Source organism: Pararge aegeria, chromosome 14 (assembly GCF_905163445.1).
Source record: "Pararge aegeria chromosome 14, ilParAegt1.1, whole genome shotgun sequence".
Taxonomy (NCBI): domain Eukaryota; kingdom Metazoa; phylum Arthropoda; class Insecta; order Lepidoptera; family Nymphalidae; genus Pararge; species Pararge aegeria.
Genome location: NC_053193.1, coordinates 9,597,643 through 9,614,064, shown reverse-complemented (window position 1 = coordinate 9,614,064; position 16,422 = coordinate 9,597,643). Strand labels below are relative to the sequence as shown.

At 36.3% G+C, this 16,422-nt stretch overlaps 1 protein-coding gene across 1 annotated transcript in view; it reads right to left on the bottom strand.

Annotated features, from left to right (window-relative positions):
* Positions 1-431: 431 nt before the first annotated feature.
* LOC120629198 overlaps positions 432-16,422 on the bottom strand; it is a 29,945-nt gene continuing 13,954 nt past the window's right edge. Inside the window, exons 3-7 of the mRNA XM_039898048.1 lie at positions 12,962-13,137; positions 6,780-6,953; positions 3,780-3,877; positions 2,938-3,039; positions 432-2,851 (exon numbers count right to left, since the gene is read on the bottom strand). Coding sequence (XP_039753982.1) covers positions 2,476-2,851; positions 2,938-3,039; positions 3,780-3,877; positions 6,780-6,953; positions 12,962-13,137 — 926 coding nt within the window. The 3' untranslated portion in view covers positions 432-2,475. The remainder of the gene's footprint in view (positions 2,852-2,937; positions 3,040-3,779; positions 3,878-6,779; positions 6,954-12,961; positions 13,138-16,422) is intronic.

The window sequence follows — 16,422 nt, the reverse complement described above, 5'->3', positions numbered from 1 at the left end:
GTTTACTTCTCCAAAGATTACTTTAACGAGTGATGGTGTTTCTTTTACTCGTAAGACCCCGAATAGCGCAAACCTTATTGAATGAATATACCCTCTAAAACAATATAGCAAAACGTAACAATATTACATTCATTGAACATAATATTGCTACGTTTTGCTATGCTTTCAAATAATTTATAGTAGGCTTATTTGTATTATTTCGTGAGGAGTGAAAAGTACCGTACTCAAGGCGGGTAATGCTTTCTCCACCTAAGTCGAGGACCGGTTGATAATCTTATCAAAAATATTACTTTCAGCTAGCCACTGGTTAGTAACTGTAAGGAAAGTTGCTGAAAGGTGTAGACCAAAGAGTAAATGTATATATAGGGGTGTAGACCAGTATTGTAGGTATAAAAGCATGTTGGAATGGGACAAATAATGAAAAGTTAATGTGTGCATTCATTTTTTATTAACAATAATGAAGAGTAGCAAACATATCAACATTTAAACTTAATATTGCATAGGATTATTTTCTAAGCCTAAGTCGTTGTATTTTTGGATATCTTTTTATAATTTTATTGAACTTAAATCTAGCATATATTAAAATATCTTTTAATAGGTATCTACTCATAGTTTATGCCATTTAGTCATTACTTTGTATCAGCTGTAATCCTCAGGGATTCCTTATTCTTTTTTCCATAATTTAAAATCAAATCTGTTTTTAATGATAAATTAGTTTGGCGATGTACTTAAATAGGTACCTACTAATTGTAAGATAATTTTGCTTCTTACTTAATACGAGGCATTACTAGATTATATACAGATGAAAGCTGTTATTCAGTCAACTACCTATGATTAATTTACAGGTAGATTGTTAAAGTTACATACCTACAGACTTATCATAGCAATATTAGTAGGTAAATAGATTTTGTAGTTCATAATAACAGTATTGATAGATTATACTTGACTATTTTATTATAGTTTTTACAGTGCATTGAACATAAGCACCATTCTGAAATACTTTTGTTTTAGTTACATCTACTAACTATATTAATTTAAGGAGTAAGAAGGTAATAAGTGGGATTTGTACTTGCCAGATTTGCAAAATAAACTTCTCTAATAAAATAATTTATACATATTATGTACCTACTTATAATACGATTCAAAAAGTAATAATAAAAATCTGCCTGCGCTACTTAGGTACTGTTTGTATTCCCGCTCACTTATTGCTCCTTCTTTCTTTTAAATTCCACTACAAGTTAGCCCTAGACTGCAATCTCACCTTGTGGTAAAGGATGTTGCAGTCTATGGTAACGTGCTAACCTGTTCTTCTTTTCCTGGGCCTTTTCCGTACTTGACTGGTCTGGAACCGTCCGTTGTACGTATGGCCAGTGCAAACCTTTTACCCATACCCTTAATTGGTTGTACGCGACATCGTACCGGAACGCTTAATCACTTAGCGGCACGTCCTAGTCGGTAGAGTGCTAACGGCCACGGCTGAATCCGCCCATCAGATCAGACCAGAGAAAATTCTGAAATTATAAATTACCAAATTTCCTCCGCCGGGTTCGAGCCCGGGACTACCGACTTAAAACCACTGCGCACACCGCTGCGACAAGGAGGTCTTTAAAATACTAAATAGCATTATTACTCTAGATACACCTAGACGGAAAAAATGAATGGTTTATGAAGTAAAACTGTTGGCAATCTAAATAAGTTTCCTTTGCATTGACTCGTTGCCTATTATTTTATCTATTAAGTAAATTAATAAATCTGTAGCACTATATATATTTTAAATAACCTTTTCTATAACTGGGGTAACCAGTTTGTTGCCAAATGCCTGAAAACAGATGCACGACGGATTTTTTTTTTATATTAATAACATATTTCGCTTGCTACATTTTACAATCAGTTTTCAGTTCTAACAATATTTTTTTAGAAACTATTCTTTCTAATGATAATTCTCTGTTTGGAATAAATAATATAATATAGGTACTTTATAAACTCTACTTATCAATTATTAAACTTTATTGACCCTATTACGCAATTGGTTATCAAAATAGACCAGATTTTAGTCCAAAAATTGGACAGTTTCGCCCAAAATTTGAAGTTTGAGAATTGAACATCATATTTTGTTGAGAATGTGCTTTTTTCGAGTTTTCACACGGAAATGCCGCCTCGTGTCTTTGCCGCTCACACTACATTGGAAACATGGAGCCCGAGAATATTGTCTTCACAGTATCAGAAATATTGACATTAACTGATTCTGAATGCCATTGATTTTAGTCGCAAATAAATTCGCATACAGTGATAGCTACTGGCTTACAAATGTTTTGACAAAATGAAAAATCTAAGAGCACGTCGAAAATTCAATTAAAAACACATTGAACAGCAAATTACTGGGTGATAATGTATCAGATTAGGATACAAGGGGCGGAATTAGGTAAGAAATCTTATTTGAATCGCATTCTATGTTTACATGCTACCTACTACTAATTACAATTCTGTGGTAAGTTCGTCTTGTGGCCGCCTCGTCATTTCGAAGAGTTCGTCTTCCAACCACACACTTTCTCTCCTAACTATCGGTCGCCTCTCCCATGGATCTGAGAGGACGATAGTTTCACTTTCTCTTTCTATTTGGGAATAGCTCGGTGGTCTGCCTGCGTCACTCCATTCGCACTGGTTTTCTAAGTCTTTGTCCAAAATATGACTTTCGTAGGAAGTCGGGGAATAAGACGGTGGTTTGAAAGTGGTGAAGGATTGTTGCGTCGTGTCGGAATCCGATCTCTGACTCGGTGGGGACGGAAGAAAATTCACTAACTGTCCTTGCTGCTGTTGGCCTACACTCATCCGGCTGTAGCGTTTTAAAATCCTGAGAAAAGCAAATAATACATTAAGATTTGGTCATATAACTAGTATGATGTTTGTTATGATGATTTATCTTATGTAGAGCTATACCTTTCGGCCCAACTGGCTAGTCTTGGCCACTCCTCCGGAACCACAGGCACTTGAGCCTTGTTTAAAAGAATAAGCAGCTTCGCCAGATCACTCAGCACGCAACTGTAAAAATACCATATTACTTAATAACTTTTAATTATTTTACTGGAATTTGAACTTACGGACTGAATCGGTACAATAAAAAGTCAGTGTGCGTAAATAATTTTTATAAATTATACTAATTTGGTATAAAAGTAGCGATCTAATTTAAAGATCTTAGCGTATTAAATACATATATGTGTCATGTCCGCCATATTACATTTATAAAGACGTCAGATAGTCTAAGACATGCAATCGCAAATTGCAAAACGCTACGACATACAATCCCAACTACACCTGAGAACACATCAGGACTAGCATCACATATTGTGATATTTAGTAGTTATAGCAAAATCTATGTAACTGTAATTTTGTGTCTCTCGGGCTTCCAAGTGACAAAGAATGTCAGCCTATCTGAATGCGTTCAGCAGGTTATTACGTATCTCACATCAGGCTAGCGGCAGGCAGAAATCTTGCAATCTTTGCTTTCTAACGTCACTTTTGTATTTTTCTTGTATGCAAAACTAACGTTTGACAGTAACGATCGCGAGATTTACGCCTGTCGCAAGCCTGTTGTTAGATACGCAATCACCACGCCGATCACCATGTTTGAACTGTAAAGTTTGAGATTACAAAAACATATTGCGAAACTCATAACGCTAATCTAGTAGGGTAAAATCGAGACGAATTAGGTACTATCAGACAGCATTTAGATCATAACGATGACGCATTTAAGTGATAAGAGAGACAAACTAGGCACTAACCTGTAGGCCATAGCAGCATCATTATTTCCAAGTTGGTATAGCTCACGCACTTGATGTCTCGTGTGGTTCAGTATTGCCAGCAAAGTGTACGCATGAGGCTGAAATATAAAAAAATAACACGTTAATACAAAATATATTGGATAAGTGCAGCGTTAACTGCGTCTTTCTTCGATTACAAAGGTACCCTGTGGGATTTACATATCGTAGTATCGCTTCGCTTGGCTGTCCGTATACCATGACTCTTTTGCTTAGAAATGGCATGAAGTTGAATATTTAAATTCGTATTGAGATAGTTGAATTTCGTACTGTGGGAAATATTCAATTTTCTGATTTTAATGGTACAAAAATATTCGGTCTCAGAGGGGTATTTTCATATTAAGGCCAAACAAGGGCTTATGCACCAGGTTAGCCCTTTCCTCTCATGGAGTCATGGTTAGTAATAGCACAGTCTAAGATGGTAGCGGACTAACTTGTTAGAAGCATGGAAGTTATATTAAACCCATACCAGTAACCTTTTACACAGCACGTCTTTGTCGGTAAGGTAGCTAGCTACAGCCTCCTGTATTCAGGGTAAATCCTAAATTACCCCTATTGGGGATCGAACCCGGGTCCTCATTCTTATAGGAATTCTCATCACTGCACCAGGGCTCTAAATAAATAACAGAATAATTTACATACTTACGTTAAATTACGCGATAAGTAGGTACTTATAATATTCAATAAATAAATGGAGTAGACCTATTCGCAGAGAAAGTTCAGAATCGCGAACTGCTTGTAAGAATTAATCGACTGAGCTAAATTGATAGCAGTTCTATATCAATCATGTTTCATCGAACTTGATATATGATAGCATTCAGGATACATACATTAGTTATGTGCGAGCGAACATTGACGTGATTTGCAAATATAACTGGTTTGTATGATAGCGAGAGTGGTGTGAAGCAAGATCTTAGAGTTATAAAACTTTCGAAAGCGAGTCAGCATTGGTATCGTATGGCCTTTAAGTGCGCTAAAGCATATCGGTGTGGATGCGACAAACGTCTTCTAATTATTTATAGATCATCATGTGTCGAACGCGAAGCGGTATAGCTTAGTGGTCACATAGTGTAACCGAGCTAATAACTTTCATTTAAACCCTGGTTGAAAAACAGTGTAAGTGTCAAAATTCTAGATTAAGGTGTGATGCTTATTGATTAACTAACTCCGGAAAAACTGCGGAAAAGAAGGAGGGCTATGTTTTTCGTGTGTATGCATGTATGTATGTATATTTCTTTACCCTGAAGCCCATACTGCTTGGCGTTTTTCTTTGTGAGTGGTGTCAATAGATTCGTCTTAGTCGTGAGAGTTACACTGGGTAGGTACATCTCATAAAATAGTTGCTAGTTTATCACAGTATTCCCGTGAGAACGGGTAAAAGAGGATTAAACCTTTTCTAATGCATAATCATAATCATATAAACCCATTACCCGCTCACTACAGGGCACGGGTCTCCTCCCACAATGAGAAGGGGTTAAGGCCGTAGTCCACCACGCTGGCCCAGTGCGGACTGGAGACTTCACACAACTTTGAGAACATTATGGAGAACTCTCAGGCATGCAGGTTTCATCACGATGTTTTCCTTCACCGTTGAAGCAAGTGATATTTTAATTGCTAAAAAAGCACATTACTTAGAAAAGTGAGAGTGGCGTGCCGGGATTCGAACTGCCCCTCGAAAGTGAAGTCGAAGTCCTACCCACTGGATAAATCACAGCTTCTAATGCATATATAATATAAATTATATAACATACTTTATAAATTTATACAAAATAACTTGAAGGTAATGATTTATCTGTCTAATAAAACTCGGTCTTCGACACGTTTGCACTAAAGATGCTTGAAAACTAAAAAGATAATTTTTTTGATTATTTATTTCTATTTTATTTTTACTTTAATATCATACAATGAAGCGGTTATAGCAAATTAGATTGCATAATATAATGACAAATAAACGAAACATACTATCGTATTTATAATATCAGTAGGGATTAATATTATATAATAATCCTCACTTCACACTGAACGAGAGAAACGTTTGTAACTCCACAGGGGCTGCAGTTAGAAACCATACGTCATCCTCCGTACTCGCTAGATATTGCTTTAATGGACTACCACTTTTTTCGTGATTTGGACAATTTTCTTCCCAAGAGACAGTACGAATTGCTTTCACACGGTTTATCCAATCTGAATCCCCGAAGTTCTATTTTAAAGGTACACATAAACATTCGTTTACATGGCAACAATGTAAAGATAATAAGGCCAGCAAAATATTTTATTTAAATCGATATGTTACATCTTAAAGTATAATACGGCAATTTCAAACATTAAACCCTAATATCGTATCATAATGCTTTTGCCAATCTGAGTCATTGTTTTTACGCTACGTTAGGGCTCAGTCACGCTTTAGCGGCGAGGCTTGCCTACGCCCTACGGCAGCGAGCGTAGCGCTCAGTGGGTATGTTTAGTGAAAATTATACATTGCACGTCGTGTAAAATTTTGACAATGCAACCGGAAAGTAAAAAAAATGTAACCTGAAACATGAAACAATTGTATAACTATGTACAGATACAGACCCAGAACAGCTAGCGCAGAAGCAGGAGACAATACTCATAGCACAACTGCATCATCACTAAGTAGTAGGTGCGGTTACAGTGAAAGGATATCAACTTTACTTAAGTTTAAACAATGTATTAAAACACATTTAATCGTGGTAACCGACTACACGATTGGTTAATTTCTTGAAGACAAGGCTGCTTGGAATCAGGCCGACCCGCTCTAAAAACTGTTAGACTGTACAATGATGTTTAAAAAGAGCAATCTCATGAGTTTCTTGTCTGCTCTTCACGGTAGAATCTGCTTTTCGAACCCGTGTAATCAATCCAAACAGACTGACATGTCGTTTCAAAAGTGGATATAAACTATATGAAATAAATGCATTTTCTGAATTTTTATAGGTAACTTACCCTCAAACAGTCCAGCTGTTTGTGGAACTCGCGGAGCTGCGCGTCGTCATCTTCGTGCGGTTGCGGGAGGGGCTGGGACTGCGCCCGCGCACTGCTACGGCACCGGGCATATGCGGCTATGGCAGCCACCAATGCTATGCATATTATAACGCCACAAGCTCCGCCGACTAACACCTGGAACACAAGAAAGTATCGTCATTATCAACATCATCAACATATCAACACATTACCAGGCCACTACAGTTTCCTAACGATGTTTTCCTACACCGTTGAAGCAAGTGATATTTTTAATTAATAAAAACGCACATAACTCAGAAAAGTTAGAGGCAGAGGCAGACTTCTAGGCAGAAGTCTAGATCCTGTTAGGGGAATGGCAGTTATATTAAACTTCAAAAATTATAACATCGACTTATTATTACACTAACTTAACTATATTATTAAACCTAAAAAAAACTTCTGATCGGTTTCCACGCGCATCATACCGAAACGCTTAATTGCTTAGAGGTAGTCATTGTAGCTTACCACGGGTGAAGCTGCCCATCATACCGAACCCGAGAAAATTCTAAAATTTTAAATATTCAAATGCCTCCAGCCAAACCAGCGACCTGCTAAGGACTTATAAGATCATAATCATAACGCTTACAACATCCCAAGGGCCAGCTCTTGTCACCATCATCATCAGCATTATGTCTGTTTTCCTAGGCTAAAAAGTGTTTTCCTCATGATGAAATCTAGCATTGATAATCTTTATCAAACTTTATTCTGTGGTTTAGGCATGAAAAGGTAACATACCAACATTTTATAATTTATAATATTAGTCCCGAACTAAAAAAATTGGCATGTATTAAATCTTGTAATACATATTTCCTAGAGACAAATGAATGTAGGTACTTGATATTCGATACAATATGTTCATAAAATTCTCACGTTCTTCATAAAAAATATGGAAGTAGGTAATGTGCGTAACAACGTAGGAGGTTTTGACAAAACGCCGTGAGAAAAATTTCTACAATGTACCAGAGGTCATTTAAAAAAAATATATAAATTTAAAAATTTAAAAACCACCGCATTGAAATATAATGTACCATAAATTATTCTACTTGAAAATAAATTTAATTTAATGTGATTCGCCACTTTGTGGTGGCGGCCATCTTGGATTTGAGATTTCTCATAGTGTATAGTATTCCACTAGTCTATACTAATTTCATTTATTCCCTTTCATTTGATATACCCATATTTTAGGAGTTGTGAAAAAATATGTATTCCGCTGTTTTGTGGCGGCGTCCATCCTTTTTGCATAGTATTTCTGTAAATGCTTTAATATTAATTTGCTTATGTTTGTCATCATATTATATGACAAGAGTAATTCGGGAATAGTTCGGTCAGTACTAAATTGAACATCTCGCTGGTAATAATTCGGTTAGTAATTCGATTAGCCGGGTTGATTGCAAACATGTAATTGTCACATTGCGGTTATCCAAAGTGTTATTATTAGATAGCAGAAATTAATAAAGAAGAAACCTATACTTTATTTGTCTCCCAGAAGCACTAAAAACATTTAAAAAATAACATAGGAACCCAGATTAATACGACTTGCATAAATTGTGCCTTATCGCTAAAATTCAATCTCTGCCAGGGAACTAGCATGCAGAGGGCTCGCTTAAATCATGTATTTTAGCCAATAGTGAAACGGTATCAGCACTATGAGCCAATAAGAAAGCATCGTCGTTGTCGAAGTCATTCTACAGCAATCCACACACTGTTGCTAAGGATGCAAAGGATGCTACTGGAGTTGTTGTACAATTATATTTCGTATACCAATCAGCATTACAATATAGTTATTGTACTCAATTCGCTTCGGAAAAAACTCTTACACAAAACGCCTATTTCATGATTTGTCCTTCTGTGTCTCTGATTAAACTATATAAGAACCAAGCAACGAAATTTTCCATCATGATTTCTCAATACCGAAGTAGGTAAGTAATTGGATATTGCATCATTTTTATTCCATGAAAACACCAAGACGCATTTGTTTGCTATTTTGTGACCTATTTTTCGTCTTACACGTCTGTTTTATATGTAGTTTTTATTCCCTAGCGGCATCTGCATTTCAAATTATCTCGCTGCTTGTACTGAATGAACGAGTGATGTCGTAATCCTTCTTCTCTGAGATTATGGTAGAGCTTGTCTAATACTTTATACGGAATGCTGAGTCTAATGACACACTATTTACCACGTCCTATTACTTTTTTTCAAAAGCGTAAGCTCTTTGTGGACTTTTTCAGAGTGTCTAGTACTAACGTTGAAAGTGTTTATTATTGTGATCAAAGCTAAGCAATTAAGACCAAAAAACTGGAGCTAAATATTTTTGAAAGGAAACAACAAAAAAGAACTGGATACTCCCTACATTTTTGGTTTATATTCATAGTTCAGAATATAGTATTGATAGAAGAAAGGAAAGACCATATTTTAAAAGTTGTATGAACTGTCCCCAAGTGTGAAACACAGCATGCTACATATGTGTAATATGTTCTCATCAGCGTTTACGTTTGCCTATAATAAGGGTTTAAACTCGTGTTTTCGATTTTCGATGTGATTCACGAGAAGAAGAGGAAATACTTTATTGCACGCGAAAATAATACACATAAAAAACAATCCTGTGCAATTCATTCACCGTTTTCATTTTGCCGACCGATTGGCACAGTGGGCAGCGACCTTGCTTTCTGAGTCCAAGGACGTGGGTTCGATTCCCACAACTGGGAAATATTTGTGTGATGAACATGAATGTTTTTAATGTCTGGGCGTTTATCTGTATATCATTAGTATTTATGTATATCTTTTGTTCATCAAAATATTCATCAGTCATCTTAGTACCCATAACACAAGCTACGCTTTCTTTGGTGCCAGATGGCGATGTGTAGTATATTTACTTTATTTATTTACACGAGGCAGAAGTGAAACTTCCGAAAAGTAGTCTACGAGAGATTGAGATGGATGTACATTATCAGAATTAAGTATTAGGATATACCGGATGTTTGGTGCATCGTGTGCCAAATCGAATCTGATGATTGGAGGGGTCTTTGGCTATCTCTTCAGCCCTCGTAAAAAAATCTTGCTCAAACGGTTTTTTTTATACTGATTTTAAATTGTTTTTTTAAAAATTGTAAAAATTCTACATTTAAATTTTAATAAAAAATAAAGTTGTTAAGTATTAATTAATTTTCTTTTTAATCTTTAATTTGTAACGTTTTACGCTTCTTTTGAAACTAGAATTACACGCCAGCAACATCTAGTTTTTGTTTTACAGCCCCGCAAAGTTTTTTTTACGTAAAAAAATAAGCTTGAACGTCAACTTTCGGTTTTAATAAAAAAAAAACTAAAAGTGATCATGTTCTTCCAATTTTTTTAAAACATCTCTGGACTGTCCCCTTTCTAATGGTGTGCAATATGCCATGAAAAGTAATTAGTAACATCACTAATTTTCAAATTTTCTAAACTTAGTCACAATTTTCTAATATTCAACAGATGAAAGAAAAACAAGTTTTTGCGTAAATAAAACTCACAAGCAGGTAAAATTTTTAAATTTCGTAGGTTTTACTTGAAATAAAAATAATACATTGCATTTGAAACATTTATTTCATAATTTTTACAAATTCTGCTCAAATTGTTCACCCCTGTTTCGAATGCAGGCCCGACATCTTTGACGTATTGTTACAGTTGTAGTCCGAAGCCGTATTTCGTTCTTAATTGTACCGAAGGCCGCTTCTATGCGTTGTATTAGTACCTCCCTCGTTGGGACTTCTGTGGCGTATACTAGCTCTTTGGCACGTCCCCAGACATAAAAATCTAACGGAGTTAAGTCTGGGGAACGTGGAGGCCATGCAATAGGCCCATCGCGCCCAATCCACGAATTGGGGAACACATTATCGAGGTATTCCCTCACAGTTAAACGCCAATGCGCGGGACAGCCGTCATTTTGAAATACTATGGGCACATCTTCATTAAACACGGGCACCTCGGCCAATAATTCCGGCAGATCATTTTGCAGGAACTCTAAATAATTATCGCCATTTAAGTTATCAGGCAGGTAGTGCGGTCCAATTACCTGATTCCCAATCACTCCTGCCCAAACGTTCACACTAAACCGTCTTTGAAAAGATTGCTGTCTTTTGGCATGTGGGTTTTGCCGTTTCGGTGCCCAATGGTGTAAATTGTGCAAGTTAAGAATCCCTTCTCTGGTAAATTTGGATTCGTCAGTCCACAGTATTCTTTTTAAAAAATCAGGATTATCCACATCTGTGTGTAACAAAAACCGACAAAAGTGCATTCGTCTGTCAAAGTCGCCACCCTCAAGACCTGCAACAACCAAAAATCTTTTTAATTCCCCTTGAGCAGTAATTAATTGCACTAGAAGATTATGGATACCTGCTAAACAAAGGCAACGTCAAACAAAGGTTTTAAATTACGTACCTTGAACCGGAGTCTCGTGGAATGGATATTTTTCGTTTTGTCGAAGGACTTTCCACACTTTCCATATTGAAATATCAAGTTGTGCCGCCACATATCTAATGCTTCTTGTGTCGTCTTCCTCAAAAAGTGCCAGTATTCTCTCGTCCACTTCAACATTATGTCGCACAACATGTCCCCTTGGTTCATGAAAATTGACACTCCCAGTCTCGCGTAAACGTCGGTATGTGTCTTGGAAGACTCTGCGGCCAGGTAATCGTCGACCAGGAAAGCGTTCCTGGTAAAGTCGTTGCGCTGCACGAGCGACACCACGGGCTGCACCATAAACCATTATGATGTCCGCATATTCCTCGTTAGAGTATGTCGTCATTGCAACAACAAAAAAGTCAACAAAGTTTAACAATAACACCAAAAGTAAATAAAACGTAACAAAAAACAACAAAACTTAACGAAAACTAAATAAAAGAATCGTGGAGTACAGTAAGCTAGCACACACGTTAGGCAGCAGAGGCAGTGATGTCTCGACTAAAAAATAAGATGGCCGCCGTGTCGACGCGACGCGGGGCCCGTTCGCGATTGGTTCAAACAGGTTTGCACTATGCAAGAAAGGAATAGAAGATAGATTTCGCTTCACTAGAGTGAAAAAACTATTTTTGCCTGTTTAAACGAACAACGGGCGTATAACTTTATGAAAGAGACAGAAAATGTCATCTGCCTTGTGAATTGTGAGTGTTATTTACGCAAACCCTTGTTTTTCTTTCACCTGTTGAATATTAGAAAATTGCGACCAAGTTTAGAAAATTTGAAAATTAGTGATGTTACTAATTACTTTTCATGGCATATTGCACACCATTAGAAAGGGGACAGTCCAGAGATGTTTTAAAAAAATTGGAAGAACATGATCACTTTTAGTTTTTTTTTTATTAAAACCGAAAGTTGACGTTCAAGCTTATTTTTTTACGTAAAAAAAACTTTGCGGGGCTGTAAAACAAAAACTAGATGTTGCTGGCGTGTAATTCTAGTTTCAAAAGAAGCGTAAAACGTTACAAATTAAAGATTAAAAAGAAAATTAATTAATACTTAACAACTTTATTTTTTATTAAAATTTAAATGTAGAATTTTTACAATTTTTAAAAAAACAATTTAAAATCAGTATAAAAAAAACCGTTTGAGCAAGATTTTTTTACGAGGGCTGAAGAGATAGCCAAAGACCCCTCCAATCATCAGATTCGATTTGGCACACGATGCACCAAACATCCTGTATGTAAGGTTTGTTATTTATTATCAAGCGTAAACATTGTGTAATATTTTCAATATTATATTGTATATTATTCGGTTTCCATGGAAACTAAAATAGGAAACAAAATGTGTATTCTGTCTCATTTTCTCAAATATATTTATGTGTTTCTTTCTTCATCATGGCGCATTTTCGTTCTATCGAATTTGAAATCACACCGATTATAAAGAAGTATTACTTCAAAAAAATGATTTCGAACCTGAACTAAAATAGGAAACAAGATGTGTATTCTGTCGCATTCTCTAAAATATATTTATGTGTTTCTTTCTTCATCATGACGCATTTTCGTTCTATCGAATTTGAGATCACACTGATTCTAAAGAAGTATCACATCGAAAAAAATAATTTCGAACCTGCGAGGTCTTAGCATAAATCTATCTTTATCTATTAATTATATGAGAAACGTTTTTATACTTACTTCATTATAAGTGTGAGCTGGGTAGCAAACTCGTCCCATGAGGTGGTCATCATGTGCCCAGGACTCGCGGGTGCCTGCCGGGCAGTCGTGCGCACAAAGCCCGCCTGGCCAGATGAGCAGACGAGCGCACTTGACGCACCCGTCTGCGGCGCAGCGAACGCACTCGGGGCCGCATCCTGATATAATTGGCAAGCCTTTAATTAAACTAGTTGAAATGTTGAAAATAATCCCGTACATTACATTTTATTTTAATGAATAGGTGATTTCAATGAAAATTGTAACGAACCTTGTTGTAGCACCACTTTTATTTATATTTAATTTTATTTCCATTTCATGGTATTTATGTGTGAATGATTAAGTGCTACATTCATTTATATTATCATTTATATTATTATTTATAACTATTAACTTTTGCTATTATACGTTAAAATAGAAAATTAAACCCTCATTAAATTTAATCCTTGCATGTCTGTCTGCCACCTGGACGTCCATTGCTGGCAACCTTCCATCCTTGGCACAGCGGTGAGCGGTGAGCGGTGTGGTGATAAGTTTGGTTGTCCCGGGTTCGATTCCCGGCAGGGGAAATTTGGGAATTCATAATTTCTGAATTTTGCTTTAGTCTGGCCTAGTGGGAGGCATCGGCCGTGCCTAGTTACCGACAAGGACGTGCCACTAAGCGATTCAGCGTTCCGGTAGGTACGATGTCGCGTACACCGATTAGAGGTCTCCTCCCACTATTGGTATCTATATTATTATATATTGTATTGTATAATTTACTTCTACATCTTTTCAAATTCAATTCAATTCGAATTAGAGAAGTAAAGAAAAAATAATTATTGTTTAATTATTGGCCTTTAGCAATCAAGGAAATGGGTATACAAAGAACAAAAAAAAAACTAGGATTGAAGGTTATTTTGCTCTAGAATATTAAGAACGAATAATATATTCTTCTATAAGATAATTAAACCAACAAAAGTTTGGAATTTGGCAAAAACTTCGCCCCTTTGGCAATAAATTGATCAGCAAATCTTTCGAAACATACGATCTAAAGAGCCGATATTTGGTACATATTTTTTTTTTGTTTGGGCAACAACCAGTTTTTTGTTGTTTGGGATCTCAGGTACCTTAGCAAAGTCATATTTTGCGTACCAAACTTACTTTAGTGGCTGATCTACTTGTCAATTTCAAAATTCATTTATTTCATGGTCTAGCTCTAGCCATTAGGTTTCAATAAAGTAAGCCTAATTTGTAAGCACTTTTTAAACCTTCAGTCTGTCTGTTTGTAGTGACTTGGTAAGTTTTTGACCCCCGACGAAAAAATGACGGGATATGTTTGGTGTGGGTGCGTGCGTGAGTGCGTGTCTGTATGTCTGTGCGTGCGTGCATAATTTTGTGTGAGAGGGTGTGTGCCTTTGTGTATTTCTCGCGCAGACGAAACTTTATATTGTGGTTATATATATTGTGAAAAATATGCCACCACCACAAAATTGCGGATAGGATATTTTTTCACAATTCTCTCAATATGGGTATAAATTAAAGGGCTTGACTAGTAAAATTATTTACATAGTGTTCCCATTCACAGTTCACGAAAGTCGCGGGTTTCTTTAATTTACGATCTATATATCATAAATAAATACGTAATTAGGTATCTATACTTTTTCTAATTGGAAACGTAACATAACCTTGCGGAAACTTACTAAAAGCATAACTTGTATCTTTCATGATAGGTAATTCGTTACATTAAAATTATGCAACCTAATATTCATTTCAACGATTTCCAAAGGGAAAGCGAGTATGATTAGTGTGGCGTTAAATTAACGGTACAGACCGATTGCTAGCATCTGTGTTTTATTCACATTACACTGTGTATCTCTGTGTCAATGTTTGAACTTGCTTGTATGCGATTGTTGGTAGAAAATGCCTTTTTCTACCGTATTTACGGGAACGTTAACATTGGGTTTTTATTTTAGCACACTTTTTAGTTTTATTTACACTTTGATTAGTGAGTAATAAGAAAGGTACACTATGTTGGGTATGTAAGATATTACAACCGTTCAGTTGTATCAGGGTTCCTTAGTCAACAAGGAAGCCATGTTCGTGTGTCAGTGTGTTTGTCTGTCCGTTCATTTACGGTTTTCGCTAAGAGAATCCTAGTTTTAGCTGTTATTTGACTTGCGTATGCATATAAATCACGCTGAAAAAATGGTGAAACAAAATCTTTGACGATAAAATGATTGCGGGTGTGAGCAAAGCATTTGCTATATAGGGATATCTTTGCGAAATGCTAAGTGATTGCAATTTTTTGTGTTAGACTAAATTTAAATCGGTGATAGCATAGTGGGTAAGGCTTTGCATTTCCTTTTGTGGGGACCGAGTGCGAGCCCTGGCATGCACCACTAATTTTTCAGAGTTATTTGCGTTTTTAATTAAGGCAATTTAAATATCACTTGCTTTAAACGGTGATGGAAAACATCCTGAGGAAACCTGCATGCCTAAAAGTTCTCCATAATGTTCTCAAGGGCGGCGTCTACCAATCCACACTTGGCCAGCGTGGTAGACTACGGCCTTACCCTTCTCACTCTGGGAGGAGACCTGTGCCCTGAAGTGGGCCGGTAATGGGTGATGATGATGAAATTTCGTGACCCCTGCTAAAATAGTGGCTACTTGCAGCCACTATTTTAGCAATGCAATGGTTGTTTTTGGGTTCAACAGTTTATATTATACGGAGGTTAATAGGACTAGTGTCACAGCTAAGTAGGCTTTACAGGTAAACGTAAACGTAAATATCCGTACATGCGTCTTCTAAAGGGATTGATTTATTGTGATACCTACTGGCTACTGACAGTATAATATTTTTAAGCTCACTGTTTAAAGATATTACATTATTGTGAAGAGTAACTACAGAACCCTACACAACGTGGCCTGATCCGGATTCGACTTAGAATTAAAAAAATTGCTTTCATTTTCAGCGGTCGGGAATCCTTTTTCTATCAGCTGTAGCCTCTGGGATAAATAAATACTTAGTTCAGAAATAATACATGATCGCAGATTAGTGTGGTAAATATACGAAACACTTTACTATAATGCGGCGGAAAGAATAATTTAAATGACCTAAGAGCAGACAGACTAGCTAGTGGAAATATTACAATTTTTAAGCATCCCAAGGTAAAAATACATTTCTGGCTACAAAGTGAAGATGTATTCGTATAAGAATTCTCTAGGGAATAGTAATAACTAATAAGTTCCCTTCGGCTTTTTGTACCCTGAATAGCAGATGAAGCTTCATTTCGCATCGATCATTTTAGTGGGTACATCCTATGCAGGCATATTTTATACTTGTATATTTCAAGTGTTATTTTACATTGTGTTTTTTTCAGAACAGAATATGAAGTAGGCAATCAAATTAATAGGATCTAAAATTCTTATACAGATAATGAAATGAAAAATTAAGTTTTCAACGA